Below are 18,921 nucleotides of genomic sequence, written 5' to 3'. Positions count from 1 at the left end.
ATATCAACAGCAGATTCCCTAGATACAAATCTCCACCTATGATACCACAGTACAAATAAAGCTATATACTTTACTTGTCAATTCTTTAATATATTAAGTATACCTTACGGCTTGGATCACATGTTATTATTTATATCAAAGAAAATAGAGTTCTTATTTCTCACAGGCAGGGCGGATTGCACGAATCGCCAGAGCTTGCAAAAAACAAACAAATGAAACAAAAAAAAGTGTATTGAAACTTGGGGTGTGATTCACGATTTATTAGCCTGGATGTGTGTACTTCAATACTGATGTGGTACTTGCGAAGCTATCAGATAACTTGTATATTGAGTGACTCAGCTGTCCCTACCTATGGGTTTTACGCAAGCCGGAACGCCTTCAAATACCAGGAGCAATATTTTCATGTTGTCTTCCTCGTAAAACGCTAACTGTTAGTCCAACGGAAATAATGAACAGGACCTTTTTGTTCAAAATTTAATGTAGTTAAATTCTGTACTGGGATATGTTTTCACTAGAGGCGTAGTTTTCGAATCATTCAAGAAAAACGTACCAAAGTGACGTTCAAATGCATTTTTATTGAATGAATCGAAAACTGTGGCCTATAGTGAAAACGTATCACAGTACAAAATTTAGCTACATTAAAGACGGTCCTGTTCATTTTCTTTTTTTCTGTAGGTCTGATGGATTGTACATAGCGAGTGAGAGAATATGAAAATTCGCATGTGGATTTTGAAGGCGTTGTGGGCCGTATAAAACCCACAGGTAGGAGCAATTGAATCACCCTATATGGTGGGTTAACATGGCTGGTAAAGGAATTATGAGGGGAATTGTTCTGTGACATGCGAGACTTGGAGGCAATAGATAAGTGAGTAGTCCAGAGCCACAGGTGACATTGACATCTAGGCTATCAGAGACGTGAGACTTCCAGGAATAGGAAGAAAACGGCTAAGTATACGTGTTTACAAGATATACCTGAATGTCCTCTGTTTTGCTGACGACATTGTGTTGATGCATCCAGCGCAGATGAACTTCAGCGTAGGGTCTTTTTATGCAGAATTTAAAAGCGGACTTGAAGATCAACTGTATGAAGACTAAAATAATGCTTAAAGAAAGTCATATTTATGAACAACGAAGAAGTCCTGATTATCATTTATAGTGTGGGTGATATATACAATTCACAGCAATATTTATTCAATGAAGTTCAAGAGAAATATGCAAGAGCTCTGGTCTCAATTGACCTTACAGAGCGATATCCAAAGAGTCTGCCTATTCGATTGTTGTTGAAGAGGACGTGTAGACGACTTCCAAGATGGTGCAAGAGCAGGACGGGTAATAGTTTACACAAACGGAAGGCGAACCAGATCTCATGTCTCTTCTCATTATAATGACTTGTAGCTATAGGAACTTGGGTTCGAGCCATACAGCAAAATATAGAAGAAACATCAAGGTATAAATGTGATTACTTGAGAGCTGCTGAAGAAATAAACCAATATCACTATCAGTCTATCATCATCAGGTAACAAAATTTTTTACGTCATTGTGTATGGTATTCTTCTTGATGTGGCGTCAAAACCAAACCATACTGGGGAACTGAAACATTGATAAAGTTAAATAATCTTACTGTACATTCACCTGTAGGACTAATAGATTGCATATAGCGAGTGAGAGAATATGAACATTCGCACGTGGATTTTGAAGGCGTTGTGAGCTGCATAAAACCCATAGGTAGGAGCAGTAAAATCACCCCGTGTGTTAACATGCATGTATGGTATATACATCCATGTAATGTGTGAAAACTAATAGTGTCAGGTGGTACGGTCACTTGAGGAGGAGAGGGCAGAAGACGGTTATGAAGGCAATAGTGGACCGAGAAGCCGAAAGGAGGACACCACCAGGACGACCGAGGACGAGGTGGAAGAATAATACCATGGGAGACATGCAGGTACTGGATCTGGAACGTTGAACCTGAATATACAGTGCACTAGGATTAATCCATACTAATGCTTCCACATTGATATTATAAGAGCGAAAGTAACTCTCTGTTACGTTTTCACGACTGAACTACTGAACCGATTTGATGAAATTTTGAATGAATATAGCTTGAACCCTGAGAAGGGCACAGGCTACTGTAGAAAGAAAGGAGAAGTCGCCTAAGAGGGTGAAGTAGGGAACGGAAAAACTTTGGAGGGGAGCAGGGGACATCATGAGCTATGCTTACCCGAAAAGGCAGACACGTGAAGGCAGCCGAAGTCATTGCACGTACAGTAGCTTACTTACTCATCACAACAAACTACTGTTATGCGAGTCCAGCTGCGTGTAACGGATAGTTAACTATATTGCTGCGTTTTACTGTTATTTTGTTAAAGCATTTTATTATTGATAGTCGTTTAGTAGTGAGAGAGAATATGTGGAGGATAACGACAGGTTGTGGGATACCGGACAAGCTGATAAAAGCCAAGAAAAAAGGGTGTGAGGGGACTAAAGTGTAGAGTGAAAGTAAGGGGGAGCTCTCACAAACATTTGAGGTAAAAACAGGAGTGAGACAGGGAGAGAGTGAGACAGAGAGGTATTACATCACCAACCCTCCTCAATTTGGCACTCAAAACCACCTTGATGTGCAGGAGTCGCCATTGGGAGAAAGATAAACGTTCTGGCTTTTGCGGATGATATTGTGGTGATAGGAAAGAGCATGGAAAACCTGAAGAAAACGGGAACTGTACTGATGGAAGAAGCTAAGAAAGTAGGTCTAAGTATAAATGAAAGTAAAACATAGTTCATGGTGATAGGAAGAAGAGGTCGGTTAGGACCAAACCATCTAACAATCAGGAACCTAACAGTACAGAAGACAGACACATTCAAATACCTCGGTATCAACATCAACCAACAAAGACTTATAGAACAAGAAATCATAACGAGAATTCAAACCGGGGGCGAAGGTATTTAGGAGCTATACATAACATCGTAAGGTGTAAGTTAGTATTCAGGGAGACAAAAATAAGAATATATCAGTCCATCACGAAATCAACAGCGTGTTGTTGAAAATAAAGTACTGAGAAAAGCTTATGGACCAGTGAAAGAAAATGAACAGTGGAGAATAAGGGAGGAAAGAGAACTCAGACAATTATGCACACCACCTGGCATCGTAGGAAGTGTGAAAACTAAAAGACTCAGATGTTAATGACATGTGAGGAGGAGAAGGGAAAACATTGTAATAAAATCAATAATGGATGAACAGTCTGAAGGAAGGAGACCACCAGAACGGTCGAGAAGGAGATGAAGGGGTAATACCATGGGAGACATGCAGATACTGGGTCTGGGAGACGAAGATGCAGCTGAGAGGAAGGTGTAGAAGGCTGCGCTGAGCGAGGGCAAGGACCGGCTACGGTTTGTGTGGCCAGTAAAAGTAAGGAAGTGAGTCGTTCAGTGACGTAGGATGGTCTTTACTGTAATTTTTTGACACTATAATAAGAATAAAATCATACAGAATGATGTAAATAATTTCATATTACAGGATGATGATGATCGGTTGACAAAAACTGGTATTGAGTGAATGTTCATTTATATCAGCAGGTCTTGATGGTACTTAAATATGATTTTCTTCAAATTCTTGCAAGAGTGGGAAAGCAGCTGGGCAAAACACACAGATGAGTGCCCACCAAGACACTGAACACCGCCTGGTGGTGTTGAGGGCACGTAAGGGAGTAACGAAAACTTGTAAGCGGAGCATAGGCGAATGGAGAACCATTCTAGCGACGATGCGGCCGCAGATGGGGAAATCCACTGACACAAGCGACTTTGACAAAGGGCAAATTTTTGTGACCCAGACCCTGACAAGGTGCGTCTCGGAAACGGCAAGGCTGGTCGGCCGTTCGCGTGCTGCTGTAGTGAGTGTCTATGAAAAGTAGTCGAAGGACGGTCGAACCACGAGTAGGCGATAGTGTCCAAACCTCATCACAGAACTTGGGAGTTGGAGGCTCGCCTGTTCTGAAAAGCAGGTTAGGTGGAGATCTGAGACAGATCTGATGAGAGAATACAGCGCTGGTGCAGAGGCAAGTGTTTCGGAGCGCACCGTACAGAGAACATTGTGGAACATAGAGCTCTACAGAAAACGGCCCATAAGTGTTCGCATGTTGATGCAACGATATCATGAACTGCGACCGCAGTGAGCACTGGGATCATCGAGATTGGACCGTGGATCAATGGGAATGTATCGCTTGGTCGGATAAATCACGTGTCTAGATACATTACGTCGATCGTCAGGTCCAGATGGGCCGCCGTCCAGGTGAACGACATCTCAAAAAAAGCACCGCTTGACAGCTGGAGGCCCATGGGGGCAGTATTATGCTACGGGGACATGTTCACCTGGGCTTCCACGTGATAATACGCAACGACTCTCGCTAATCCGTTCATTCCTAGTTGTTGAGTGTGCCACACGGCATGTCGATTTTTCCGATTTGGTAGTGAACCCTCGCTTGTTGCAAACAACTTGAAAGTTATTTGTTAAATTCATTTAAATTTCCCTTTATTATCTGACCACTGACTGGTATTCCTTTACTGCGTTGGTGTACGAACCATGAATAAAGAACAATGCCCAGTTCTTCATTCTCAGTCTTTCGCATAACCTTCCGTTTTCCTAATTCGCTGTCCATTTGGGTTGCGTGCTGTCGAATAACATCTTTCATTCTGATGTCATAGATAGTTGCTCGTCCTACATTGCACTCAGCAGCAATGTCTTTCTTCGGAGAACCTCGGTTCAACTTATCTAAAATTTCGAGTTTCTGTTAGTGTAACGTGTTTCCTTTTGGAAGCTATGATACTGAACTGTACAGAAATCCACAATTTCAGATACGTACAGCATTATTTAACATTGTAACTAACTATTAGCACTGTTGCACACGACAATCCATTGTTCCGTGCGCTATTTCTGCTTGAGTGACTAGAGACCGGATTACGGAGAGGCCGGACTGGATTTGCGAGAGTTTAGTGTAATCAAAGGCACCACGACAACTTTAGACTACGTTAACATTACATGCTTGGTGCCTTTGCCTATATTTCAGTTGTTTGATCGTCTGTCTCACAAATCCAGAAACGCGATACCCGTTTAAAGAGCAATATAGTGCACTTACGTTGATGCATTGACCACCAAATTCGCCTCATATGAGCCTTTTGGAAAACATCTGGGGCGCGATTGGACTACAGCTCCCTGCTCAGAAACCATCGGCCTGTAATTTACGCGAATTGCGTGACCTGTGCTAGACATCTGTTTCCAAAATTTCTCCGGAAATCTACTAAGCACTAGTCGAATTCATTACACGCAGAATCATTTCTGTATTGTTTTAAATGAGGACTAGCATGCTATTAAGCAGGTAGTCTTAACGCTTTGGCTCATAAGTGTATATTAAAATAACTTTTCCTATCCAGCGCATCAGTGGGACTGATATTTCACTTTTTAATATAGAAACACATCCGTGGGCAGCTAGTCATGTTATCCCACATATCGTGACATTGTCTTATTCAGTCAGTGTTAGTCATACCATTTACGGAGTGTCACTTCTGGTGGTTCCCCATCTTTTCTAGACGAGAGAGGATAAACAGAGGCAAAACAACCTCTCGACTGATCTCCGGGCGTTGGCCGATACGTATGTGGGCTAGAGGTTTTCTCCGGTGCTGCTGCCCGAAGCGCCCGTGCTGCTATCTCGCGGCCATCACCATAATCGGCGCACGGCGCGCGGCCCGTCCGACGAGACATTGAAAATTGGCCGCGAGTGAAAGCCGAGCCGAGACGAGGAAAGTAATGTCGCCGCAGCGAAAGGAAAGGGGTCGCCCGCTGCCCACCTGGTCCCGCGCTAGCGCCGCCGTGGCGAGTCCTGGAAACGACCGCGTAACACCGCGATCGCGTGCTGCTGCGACACCGCGCTCTTTTTTTGCTGCGTCATTGTTTACTAGAAACGGAATAGTTGTTGATTACACTTTCTTTCGTACGTAAAAGCATAAAAAGTGCACGGGTTGATGAGTGGGGAAACATATTTCCATGAATTAAGTAGGGTAGTCCATTCGTTAGAATAAAGCTGTAATACCCGGAACGGCGCAGCATTGTGCCATCAGTGGCCAAAGTACAAAGAGCAAACTGTTCGCATCTTCCATTGCGTGTCGGCGACGTTTCACCAAAGTCACAACACGACACCAGCCTGGAGTAGTCTCCGGCGTCTCTGCGACATCCATCTCTTACCATTGCGAACTTGCCTTTAGTAGCTAAAATAAAATCGTTCCGCTTGCTGTTATCCACGATAGAGGAGAGTTAACTGTTATTTTAATATCAGGTACTAGCATCACTGAGATCATTCTGACCGCTTCATCATATTTTAGATCTACATAGAGTCGGTTTCAAAGTCTTAGTCTCGAACGGCTAGGGTTAATAGATAATGTCCTGGGGAACAACTTTCGTTAGGGACAAAACGTTCGCTCATGCTTCCTGGCAGCTCTGGGCATCCTTAAGTGTACGCTGGCCTCAGGACGGAAATATTTTACCGAACTAGCAGGGTTTACTAACCAGGTATGCTTCATTTTATCTACCACAGTAAATTGATAGAGTGATTTTCAACAAGAAAAGCTTAAAAATAGGGTCTCTAAGTGGAGATAAATATTTTAGAAGCGAATTGGGAATTTTAATTTTGCTGGGTCTATCCCCTTACATGTGGTGTAGATAACTGAATTGCAGGCAACACGCACGGCACGTGAATGCTGCTGTGTGCCTGTGCCCTGCCGCCTCCCAGGGTTAGAACAAATACAAAAGGATGCTTAGCGCCGCTGGAAAGCGTCAGGGAACTTTTTATCTCGAAAAGAAACTGTTCCCCATGACGTCATCTATGACATCTAGACGTCTGATGTAAAGAACTTTGAAACATCCTGTATATTCGGTCAGATTTTACTAACCCCTCATTCCAATCCCCTCCCCCCAAAAATTCCTCGAAGAACAATATAGGCTTCTGCCTACATGATAACATAAAAGGAATAATTGATTAAATCTTTTCGGGATGTTAGTTGAATGAACTGATTAGTGTATAGCAACGTTCCGGGAAGTTTCATTCTATCTTCTGACTTCACTGAGAGATGGCAAGGAATGAATTTGCCGAAACGGCAGCATCCATCGACAAGTTTACTCTGATTGTATCCCGAGAACAAATGTGTGAAATTCGCCGAAGAAGCATATATCAGTAGTTAACAGGAATAACGTCCAAACCGAGCGAGGTGGCGCAGTGGTTAAACACTGGACTCGCATTGGGGAGGACGACGATTCAATCCCGCGTCCGGCCGTCCTGATTTAGGTTTTCCGTGATTTCCTTAAATCGCTCCAGGCAAATGCCGGGATGGTTCCTATCAAAGGGCACGGCCGACTTCCTTCCGATGAGACCGATAACCTCGCTGTCTGGTCTCCTTCCCCAAAACAACCCTCTCTCTCTCTTAATAACGCCCAAGAGGTAGAGTTGTTTACGTAGTGTTCCTTTCTTTCTATAAACTCTTGTCAACTTCGCTTACTGATTTCGCATGAACTAACTAACATACAGGTCAAAACGAGCCTCAACTCCACCTAAAACAAGAAGCTCTGTCTTATGGTGTAGAAAGTTTTTCTGGTCAATTTTCCTCACCAAGAGCAACTTCAGTGCACCTACGCTTAACAGTGGCCATCACGTCTAACACTCTCTCCACCAGCCCCACCTCCCGCCTGCCACCGTGCGTGGTGGTGCGGGCTTTCGACTCGTATTCGGTGGGACGACTTCTCAAATCCCTTCCGGCCATCCATATTTAGGTTTCCGTGATTTTCTTAAATCGCTCCATGCAAATACCGGAATGCTTCCTTTGGAAGGACACGGCCGATTTCCTTTTATATTCTCCTCCAATACTGGCTTGTGTATGCCTCTAATGACCTCGTCATCGACGGAACGTTACACCCTAAACTTGCTTCCTTCCTTTCCATTCTCCCCTTCCTCGTCCACACACTAATTTTCTGCGCGGAGACTCCCTGAAATCCTTTTCTACTACCGATTATAGCCTTTCACTCAAGCTCGCTCGAGACTCTGCCACAAACTTTCCACGAAGTCGACTTTAAAAGTTCGCTGCACGTCTCCAGTTTCTCGCCCCGTCCCGCAGCCCATCGATGAACCCACAGGCATATCTCATTATGAATTCTTGTCTTCCGTCTTCAACGATCTCGTCATCGACTCGGTGTTAAATCCTAGTCTTACATCCTTTTTCTTTTCAATACATGACTTTCAATTAAATATTTCGTCATGTAATAGTAACCATATAATTGGTGCAACTCCCAACTGAGGCAGTCAGCTTCTCTCTCATTTAGGGCCATCTATCAGCTAGCTGTAAAACTATCAAGATAAGTCCTGGAGCACCCAAGTTCCCATTGACCTTACACTAACTCTGGTATTTAATACTTCATATGTAATCTGTCTCAGGTTGTTTATATTTTGTGACGTGAGTTCCAGCTTTACGACGCAGTGTTCCGCACATCCTGCTCAGTACGTTTAAGTGCTAGCGACGCTGGTGGTGAGTGTTCTCTCAGCAGCTACGTGCCTCAGTGATCCAGCCGCAAGACAAGAAAATACTGCTTGCTTATCTCTGCTACTGGCTGACCGAATGGCTATTCCTAAACCACCGGCAGCTACACGTTAAACAAAGCAACGATTGTTGCCTACCATATCTACAGTTCTATGTGTCTAAGGCTGGTAAAATGAATCGCCGACCAATAAGACGTCTCTTTGGAAACTAGTAAAAGAGATATAGCACTTTGAAATATGTTAAAATGCTATCATACGGAATTCTGTTAAAAACTGAGTTGATAGATTAAGTTGTAGAGAGGTGTTAGACGAAGGACAAGGATACAAGTGTTTGAGGAACTCTTCCAAGAAAGATTCACTTGCACATGGAACGCGTGCTGAAGTGTAAATCAGTTGTTAATCTGACAGTGAAGGGATCAGTAGAGAGCAAAATTTCGAAGTGAAAGTGACACTTGGAAACATAGTACAGGCTATTGAAGCCAGAGGGCTGAAAATGCATGTAAGAGAGCGTGCGGAGCAATTTGAAGTGGAACGAACACAGAAAATTAATCGCGAGTAAGGCAGATGCCAGACTGAGATTCAATGGAAGAATTCTCAGAAAATGTAGTCCTTCAACAATGGAAGTAGCTTACAAAACACTCGTTCGGTCAATACTTGAATACTGCTCGTCAGTATGGGATCGGTACCAGACAGGACTGATAGAGAAAATAGAAAAGAGTAGCACGTTTCATTACAGGTTCATTCAGAAAGCACGAAAGCGTCACAGAGATTCTCAACCAACTCCTTTGGTAGACGCAGAAAGAGAGGCGTTCTGCATCACGTGTGGTTTATTGTTAAAATTTCGAGAGCGAACGTTCCTAATCGAGTCAACAAATATATTGCTTTCCCTTACATATTTATCGCAAAAGACCGTGAAGATAAAATTAGTGACATTCGAGCCCACACTGTTTCCGCCAGTCGTTCCTCCCACGAACTGCTCGCGACTGGAACAGGAAAGGTGGAACTGGCAATAGCGCACGAAGTAACACCCGCCACACACCGCAAGATGGCTTGCGCAGTATACATACATATGCAGTTGAAGAGATAAACAAATGAGGACCCAATTCTACGTGGAAATACTGTTAACAAGATTATATTTTTAGAGAGGATAGTGGACTCATTCTGGCTGCCAAAAGAAGAGACGTTTTAGGCTATAGAGCGGACCTTGCACTTAGATGCAGTAGTCTTCTCTCTCGAGTTTCTTCTATTTTCCTTTCATGCCGAGTATTTTAATATAAATTCAATTGCTGTTCAATTCCGCCATCTCTCTTTTCGTTTTTAGTTCCTACCACATTGTTCCGTCTTACTTGTCATGTTTAACGCAAACTGATATCACATCATGATTCAGTTATATTTTTTTCCGTACAACGTTTTACCCGGGTACCCCACAGGTCTTAAAATTTATTCTCCGTTGCACAGTTTGCAATGCACCTTTGAACACTTTCTAATGCACTACTTTCATCTGGTCATAAAAGACGCAGCCGGATGTTGAGGTGCAATGGAAACAACCCCCACACTGTGGCTAACACATGTAAGCCGTATTCCCATTACATCCTTTGCTCCAGGAGTGCTAGTTCCACAGGGTATGCAGGAGAATTTGTGTGAAGTTTGGAGAGTAGAAGACGCGACACTGGCGGAAGCAGAGCTGTGGGGGTCGTGCCTGAATAGCTCGGACGGCAGAGCATTTGCAAAGGTACCACGTTTCCCTGTTCGGCACACACTTTTGATCTGCCAGCAAGTTTCAGTGGTAAAGACGTTGGGCTCCGAACAGGAGTGTCCTCCTGCCATCTTCATGTGGATTCCACATGGTTTGATTAAACCACTGAAAGGCAAACCGGCAGAGCTCTTTTTTCCATGACCACACATTATCTCACCATGACTTGTTTCGCTGATATCATAATCTTTATCTTAATGACAGTCTTACGGATGGAGGTGGAAAATCCAAGTACAAAAACGGTCTACCATAACACGAGTAACAATAAATAAAGGATCAGGAAAACCAATCTTATGAAGACGTCCGGAAAATCCGCAATTAAAAAAAAAAGAAAAAAGAAGAAGAAGAAGAAAGATAGTCACTTAGGAGCTATTTCGAATACGTGCTGTACTGGGTAGGCTCCCTGCTAGTAGTTTATGAGAAATTCAACTCAATTTTAGTTCCAGCCAGAAATTATTCGTAGCGAACACACGTTGGCGCCCATAAGATGCTAACCAAACTTCACTGACCACCAACGCGTCAGCATTCAAAGCGAAAAAATTAGGGACAAGTCCGTTAGCTGCATTTTTGTTTAATCAGCATTTAGTGATGCGTTGAAGTATTTGACAAATTGAAGCATAGTTGATAGGAATAAAAGGAGCTGCTCGTCATGTGATAATAAATTTCCTTCTCACAAAGAAAAATTAAGCGTTGAAAGAATCCGCTTTAGTGCGGCAAATACAAACAAACGGCCCAACGTGGCAATACTCAGGGCTAATATCGCATGTCCGCCTTTGATTTTAGAACTTACAGCTTAAGTTACATTCTCCGATTTTAATTTCTGTCCACTATCTTTTAACGCCATCTGCAATTTTTTTACCGTATTAGTTTCTTCTTTCGATGTGGAAACGATACACGAAAAAAAGAAAGTGATGGTCTGAATGTCGTAATGTACTTCACTGGAAAGGAAAATCCGAACTCGAGTAACGTGTATGCAAATCAGAAACTGAATATTATTCATCAAATACGATCATCTAACCCATACTAGACAACAATCTCAACTTCACGGGCAGCGGTCGCAGGGCTTAAAAGAAATTTCGCATCATTTCCGATTTATGAGGTAGCTATGAACGAGAGCTGCCTCATCGTAATGCAAGTGTATACTGTAAAAATCATGGCAGACAGTACTTCGTACCTTATTTGTCGTTCCTATTCATGTTCTACTTGTGAATGACACGTCGAAATGGCGGATTGTATGTCTTGATACGCTACATGTTCTCCATTACCTTACTGTGTTGGCCTTCCGACGAGATGTACGATACATGCAGTAGAGCCGTTCTGAATACTGCCCTGAATACTGACTCTCTAAACTTACGCAGCAGGGTTTATTCGAAATAATGGCTACTTTCTTCTAGAGATCTCTTAGCTTCTCCGTAACTAGACTGCCTAATTACCGATCCAGCAACATGTATCACAATTCATTCAGTCTCGTCCCTTAATTGAAGTTAGGTATAGAAAACCCATTAAATCAAGATCACACATGAAATCTTCTTTATTTGGACTGATTACTTGTTTCGGCTAACAATTTAGCCGTCTGCAGATAGTAAAACATTCTTGATTAATCTTGGTGCCATTACAGCTTCTCACACCGTTGAAATGATAACATACATACATGACACAATGACAAACAGTTTTTCATTGTTTGTGACCAATGCAATGGAAGGATGGCCTCAAAATAAACTGATAATGATTGTGTCAGTAAGTTGTAAAACAAAACATCTTTGTTCTATGATCATGGCCATGAAAGATGAAAAGCTGTGTTTAATTACGTCATGTATGGATGTTGTCAATTTAAGAAAGATTTTAACGCAACACTAATCAAGAATGTTTTGTGAGATGAAGACGGCTGGATTGTTAGCCGAAACAAATAATCAATCCAAATAAAGAAGGTTTCATGTGGGTTTTCAGTCCCTAATATAAATAAAAAAATTACAACAGATCGCGCATCTCCTGCTTGACAACATCGACAGACCTGACCATCCCTTAATTCTAACCGTTGGGAGGTCTAAACAGGCGAGCGAAAGTCTTTTGCATGGTTTCCTCTGCGTCTGCTTAACTGTGCCTTAGATTTCTTGTTGCTCATATAAGTCGTTTATTTGCTCGCAAAATAATTGATTCTATATGCTCATTCCACTCCATAGCGCTTCCTAATGCTACACTCAGAATTTTAGTTGCTCTGGAAGATTTCGGAGGCACAACATTAAACTTTTTTCTTTGAATAATCTTGTATTTATCTATTTCTGATACAGGATATTATTAATTGCATCAAGTGAGTATTTTACCTCAGGCGTTATGAACTTCCCTACAGTCGCTCAGTAGTGGTTTGATGCCTGTATTACCAGCAAACAGCAGTGCTTCTCGCAATATTTTCTTTTGATCACCGACATATACCACTATTTAGCAATCCTTTTGAATTTCAGACATCTTGAGCCGAATTATGACGAAGTTTGGAAGCAATATACTCTTCTTCCTAAACGAAATCTCTCTGTCTAACGATCACGAATTATTCAACCACTGATGATGTTGACAGTGAGAGTGCCAACACCTCGACAAGCGTACTCTCTCTGGTGTGTTTCCTGGTGGGTGTGTTACGCCTTTGTTGGCTAGTGAGCATGCCTGTTGCAGCGCCCCGCTCCTGACGAAATGTCGAGGTTGCAGTCTTTGCAGCCGGGTGAATTCTGATACTGCTCTGATGCTATTCCAGCCGCCGCCCGTTTGCCTTGAAGGCGGCGTGCTATGCATGCCGGAGCTCGTTTGGTATAGGCCGCTACAATTGATGTGCTGTTAATAATGCTACAAACCCATTTTCGTTATAGGTAACAGGACGGAATTTGTCATAAACCAAGCAGCAGTTTTATGCTGCAATCTTTCACTTACTGAAGGGAATAAGGACCCAGTAAGATTCTAAGGGTCCTGTAGATGCCTAGCCAAAATTGGTGTCGCCAGATGGTGGCCAGACTCAATATGGCAGGAAAGGGGAATGATGAAGGTGCACGATTGCTCGCTGAGTGACCATACTCAAAAATACTGATTTAAATGTCAAAGTCTCCCCTTGGTGTTTTATGAATAAGGGCATAAGGTGATGACGATGAGGGTGAACCGTCATCAGCTAACCAGCTATTAATTCTACATCTACATCTACATCTACACCTACAGCTACATCGATTCTGCGCTATCCACCTTAGGCGCATGGTGGAGGGTATTCCGTACCCTCCTGTACGAGAGAAGGACGACTGACTATATGCCTCCGTATTAGCCATAAATTCTCGTATCTTATTTTCGTGGATCTTGCGCGCGATGTATGTTGAAGGCAACGTGATCGTTCTGCAGTCAGCCTCAAATACCGGTTCTCTAAATTTTCTCAGTAGTGTTCCTCGAAAAGAACGGCGCCTTCCCTCCAGGGATTCCCATTTTAGCTCCCGAAGCATCTGCATAACACATGCGTATTGTTCGAATCTGGCAGTAACAAATTTAGATCCTGCCTTCTTAATTGCTTCGATGTCTTTCTTTAATTCGACTTGGTACGGATCCCAAACACTCGAGCAGTACTCAAGAACAGGCCGCATTAGCGTCCTGTATGCGGTCTGTTTTACAGATGAACCACACTTTCCTAGAATTCTCCCAATAAAACGAAGTCGACCATTTGCCTTTCGTACCCTAATCTTCACATCCTCGTTCCATTTCATTTCGCTTTGCAAAGTTACGTCCAGTTATTTAAATGACGTGACTGTGTTAATCAGGACACTACTGAAGCTCTATCCGTACATTACGGGTTTGTTTTTCCTAAAGTTACATTTTTCACATTCGTCACACCAATTATAATTTTGTCTAAGTCATCTTGTATCCTCCTACAGTCAATCAACGTTGACAGCTTGCGCGTATACCACAGCACCATCAGCAAACAACCTCAGATTGCTGCCCACTCAGCCCGCCAAATCATTTACGTATATAGAGAATAACACTTCCATGTAACACACCTGACCCCTAACTCTAGGGATACCTTAGCGATTTTCTTTGGGATTAGGTTATGTACGGACACTAGATATCATTCTCTCACTTCTTTCATATGAACCGACTAGTAACACAGAAACACAACATCCTGCCTACATTGTCAAGACTGAATATCGGACAATTAGGTGTAAGTCGAAACTAGCTTCAAAAGGGTAAGACGCCAATCCTCACGGTTAAATGAATTCTTTCCAGTTTCGTTAGTTGGTCACTTTGCGATTCATTTTACTAAGGATGTCGAGTAACTTTAGTTTCACTGTCGAATCAATTTTGAATATTGTGGTGATCACATTTTGAGTAAGGAGGTTGGCTACAGGTTCTCAACAGAATCGGCGAGGAAATGAACATATGAAGAACACTGGCAGTAAAAAGGGACAGGATTATAGGACATGTGTTTAGACGTCAGGGAAAAACTTCCGTGCTACTAGAGGGAGCTGTAGAATGGAAAAAGTGTAGTGGAAGACAGAGCTTGGAATACATCCAACAAATAACTAAGGACGTTTGATGTAAGTGCTACTCTGATATAAAGTACACACAGGAGAGGAAATCATGGTGGACTGCATGAAACCAGTCCGAAGGCTAACCACTCGAAAATAAAAAAAAGGAATAAAAAGAATGGGGACTGACCATTGCAGTTGTTTCTAGAGTTAGTCTACGATGTACTCTTTAGAAGTAGTTAAAGACCGTTAGTTCAGCTTCCGCATCGGATTGCTGCGATGAACCTATTCAAAAGAGAAGCTATACAGGGCATTTGTAAAACAACGCATAGCGTTGAACATAAGATAAACACTAAAACGTAAATCATTCCATGTATGAACTTTACTTTATCTTGTAGAAATTAATTTGCGTTCCAGATCTGGAAGCGGACATTTGTCTTAATTATTTTTGAAATCTTTATTGGATATATCAGCGATCTTTGTCTTTTGAAATTCCTTAATAAACTGGAAAGAACAACGAATGTCTGTTCGTCTAAGCGATCCAAAGACATCGACACCCAGGCTCATACCGTGTTTATTGACTTCTGGAAGGCGTTGGAGATAGTTCTGTCTTCTACCAAAGAAAATACATGTTTCACGAATACAGGACGGCTACCCTAGTAAACATAATTCAACAATGGTTTTGGGAGAACTTGCGCGATACGAAAATACCGGTAGTTTCGTGTGTACACCAAAGGAGTGTTACAGTGCCGATATAGTTAGCGATATAATAAATGAAATGGGGGATAACATCGGACGCTTCGTGAAGCTATTCTTGAAAGAAAGTTGTAGCAAAATGCCGGAATACCCATAGGCAATCACCACTTGGTCGAGGGAATGGTAGTTAACAGTCAACATAATCTGAATGTAACGAATAGCGCATAAACACAAAGAGAGACCAATTATTGTTTGATTACACGATTGGTGAGCAATCACAGGAACAGGCCCGAAAAGCTAACTCTCTAAGATTGCGCACACGGAGCGGTTTAAACCGTTCGCTTAAAACAGGTTGTAAGAAAGGCAGATGGCAGACATATTGCCTCGAGAGAATTCCAACAAAACTTAGTTCGTAGTTGAAGGAACAACCTTTCGTTCGACTTTACATATTGCTTGTCAGATTGTGACTCTAACCAGTTAAGATGACTGAAAAATTTCTTTCGACCTTAAGAACGCATCCACCTGGCAAATCATAAGAAGCATTGTACTTAAGCGTAAAATCTGCGGGACGGTGCATCCCGATATTTTCCAGAGCATTACCAGAGGGAGTGAAGAAAGCCTGGAGTTTAATATTCTACCGACATAAATGTCTTTAAGAGTTGGAGCGCTGGCTTGGATTGGACAAGGTTGCACAGTATGTTGACGCGGTACGCTCGAAGGCACCATGCCGGTAATTACCTAAGTGATTTAGGAAAACCACAGAAAACTTTATTCCCATACTTCCCGACATGTTTTCGAACCAACCCTGAGACGTATCCAATGAAGCATAGACGAAGCTGACCGCAACGATAAAATCCTTAGACCGCTTGGGTACCGAATTAGGGAATTTTTGATTTGAACACTGATACACACATAGCCACCAAGGCATGCTGTAGACCAACAATTCACTCACGAACATCTCATATTTGCCAGATAAGACAGCGAGATTTTTGCGTGTGATGGTATGTAAATCTACATACATCCTCCGGAAACTCAGTGTTAAATAGCGGAGAGTACTTTGTACCATTTCCGGTCATTCCCTTTCTTGTACCACCTGGAAATGGGGCGAGGAAAAAGATGCCTATTTGCCTCTGTACGAGCCTCAATTTCCATTATTTTGGCCTATCGGTCCCTTCGTGACATGGACGTCAGAGGCTGTAGAATCGCTCTGTAGTCTGTCGCAAATGCTACTTCTTTAAACTTCCCCGACAGCAATACCCTAACCCTCAGGTACAAATCGAACCGACTGCTCACAAATCCAGGAGCACGCCTTGAAGTGATTCGGCGTCTGCCTTTAATCCGACCTGGCGGAAAATCCCAAACATGTAGCAACTGAAATGGTCTATAATCCTACTTCTCTGCGAAATCCGTGTACATTACGAACAATGTAACACTTGTTGTACCGCTTCTCGTCCCAGATGTCTGTATAGATCCTATTATGTTTATAATAATTTCCTCACTGGCGTGTGAAGTGGGCTGAGCACTTGCACATAGGTACCTATAATGGATTCGCACGGCCCATAGGGGCTCCGTAATTTGCGTTAATGAGCGAGCAGCCAGCAACTCACCTGAGAAGTGCCGCGGACTTCATTTCCCGCGTCGTCGGCAGGAAGGACGGTGAAGACTTCTTCGGCGACGTCCGAAGTAGGCGAGGTGGTAGCCGGGAAAAGAAAAGGGGTGGAACTAGTCGCGCAAGTCCCGCGGGGAAGAAACTTTTCCTGTCGAGCCACCGACACCAGACTGCGAGAGTGGACGCCGCGCCGAAGCGATAACGCAGAGAAACGCGCGCGGACCCACGAGTCACTCGGTTTCCCGCTGACCTCGACTGAAACGAAAGGCAACAATCCTGCTTAGACTGGATGAGAACAGAGGTAGTGAATAAAATATGTGGCATGCACGATCGTTCTTCGAAGAAAAGAAAAAAAAAAAAAAATTAAAATAAAAAAAATTAAAATAAAAATAAAAGAAAAGAGAGTAGAGAAGCAAGTGAAGCGTGGGAGGTCGCGAGATGCAAAGCAAAGTAGGTACTAGCGAGAGCGAGAGTAAGGCGTGAACACGCACTTCGTGAAGGCGGCGGCTGCGGCAGCGTCTGACCGTCGGCTGGCTAGTGAAGAGTAGTCATGTCACCGGCCGGTGGAAGTGGCCAACTAACCGAGTTGGTGCGCGCGCGTCCTTCTCAAGGAGTTGCACTTTCACCTGCGGCGCCTCGCCCCACCCCCCTCCACGCCTCAATCTCACCCCTCCCCCCCTCCCTCCCCTCCCCCACACAGCTTCACCTGTCGGCAAAACAGCGCGTGCTCTTACGCGGACCCCGTGACATTGCTTTGTCACCGGCCACTTCCTCTTGGCGCACGCTTCCCGGCCGCATTCTACTCCGGTATCCCTTCGGCATTGTCAGAGATTGATCCGAGGAGGGGCGGTATCGTGGGGGTCACACGTGTGACAGAGGGAGAAAGAGAGGGAGAGGAGTAAGGTAGGGAGATTAAACAATAATGTCCCATTGACAATGAGGTCATTAAAGACGAAACACAAGTTCAGATTACACGAAGATGAGTCGCGGTCTTTTCTAGGGAACGATTCAGCAATTCGCGTTAAACGATTCCGGGAAATGATGGAAAAGCTAGATGTGCGACCCGGGCAAATGAAACCCGCTCTTTTCGGATGCAAGCCCAGCGCATTAATCAATATGCCATCTTATTTGACAGAGACGCTTCACTTACGGGTTGCTGTTGGTTATCTATATTAATGTTCCACCGAAGCACCACAGGGCTTTGCCCGTCTGACTTCTAATATGGCTGTATGATATTTAGAGGAATAGCTTTTGTAGTTTATCTAAATCATGTTTGCATGTCTGCCTGTTTTGGCTGTAACTGTTATGCCCTGAATTCTCTGGTTAATGTTGATATTGGACGCTTGTCTGTAGCATCAAGATAATGCGATCCTAACTGCTTTATTAGTTAGTGGGTCGAAGTAGGTGCCTTTTCATAGAGTTTTTCTGATTTTCTTTTAATATAGGTATAGATGGATGGTTCCTCTAAAAGGTCCTTTGGTGTGTAGCGGTCTGCGTCGGCGATGACGCGGAGGATTCTGTTTTGGTGTCTCTGAATTTTTTGCAGATGTCCGTCTGCTGCCATGGACCAAACTTCCGATCCATATGAAATACTTGGCAGGATAACTGCCCTGTATAATCTAAGTTTCATTTCTATGCTGAGTCCTCCACCTTTTAAGAGTGGATACAGTTGGATGAAAGCAGTGTAGCCTCTACCTCTGGATCTGTTTATCTGCTTTGCGAAGGTTAAGCGTTTGTCTACGAGTAGTTCAATGCCTAGGTATGTAGCTGAGCTACTCCATTCTATTTCCTTTTCAGCTACAAAAATACGTT

General features: G+C 43.2%; 1 protein-coding gene across 2 annotated transcripts in view; it reads right to left on the bottom strand.

Moving 5' to 3' along the window:
* LOC126236248 (uncharacterized) overlaps positions 1 to 17,701 on the bottom strand; it is a 413,771-nt gene extending 396,070 nt beyond the window's left edge. For both annotated transcript variants that reach the window (XM_049945397.1, XM_049945398.1), the window contains exons 1-2: positions 17,601 to 17,701; positions 17,108 to 17,364 (exon numbers count right to left, since the gene is read on the bottom strand). In XM_049945397.1, the coding sequence (XP_049801354.1) occupies positions 17,108 to 17,130 (23 nt within the window). In that variant the 5' untranslated portion in view covers positions 17,131 to 17,364; positions 17,601 to 17,701. The remainder of the gene's footprint in view (positions 1 to 17,107; positions 17,365 to 17,600) is intronic.
* Positions 17,702 to 18,921: the final 1,220 nt, after the last annotated feature.

Source organism: Schistocerca nitens, chromosome 2, assembly GCF_023898315.1.
Source record: "Schistocerca nitens isolate TAMUIC-IGC-003100 chromosome 2, iqSchNite1.1, whole genome shotgun sequence".
NCBI lineage: Eukaryota > Metazoa > Arthropoda > Insecta > Orthoptera > Acrididae > Schistocerca > Schistocerca nitens.
The sequence above is the reverse complement of the archived record's forward strand: the minus strand, read 5'-3'. Positions and strand labels throughout refer to the sequence as shown.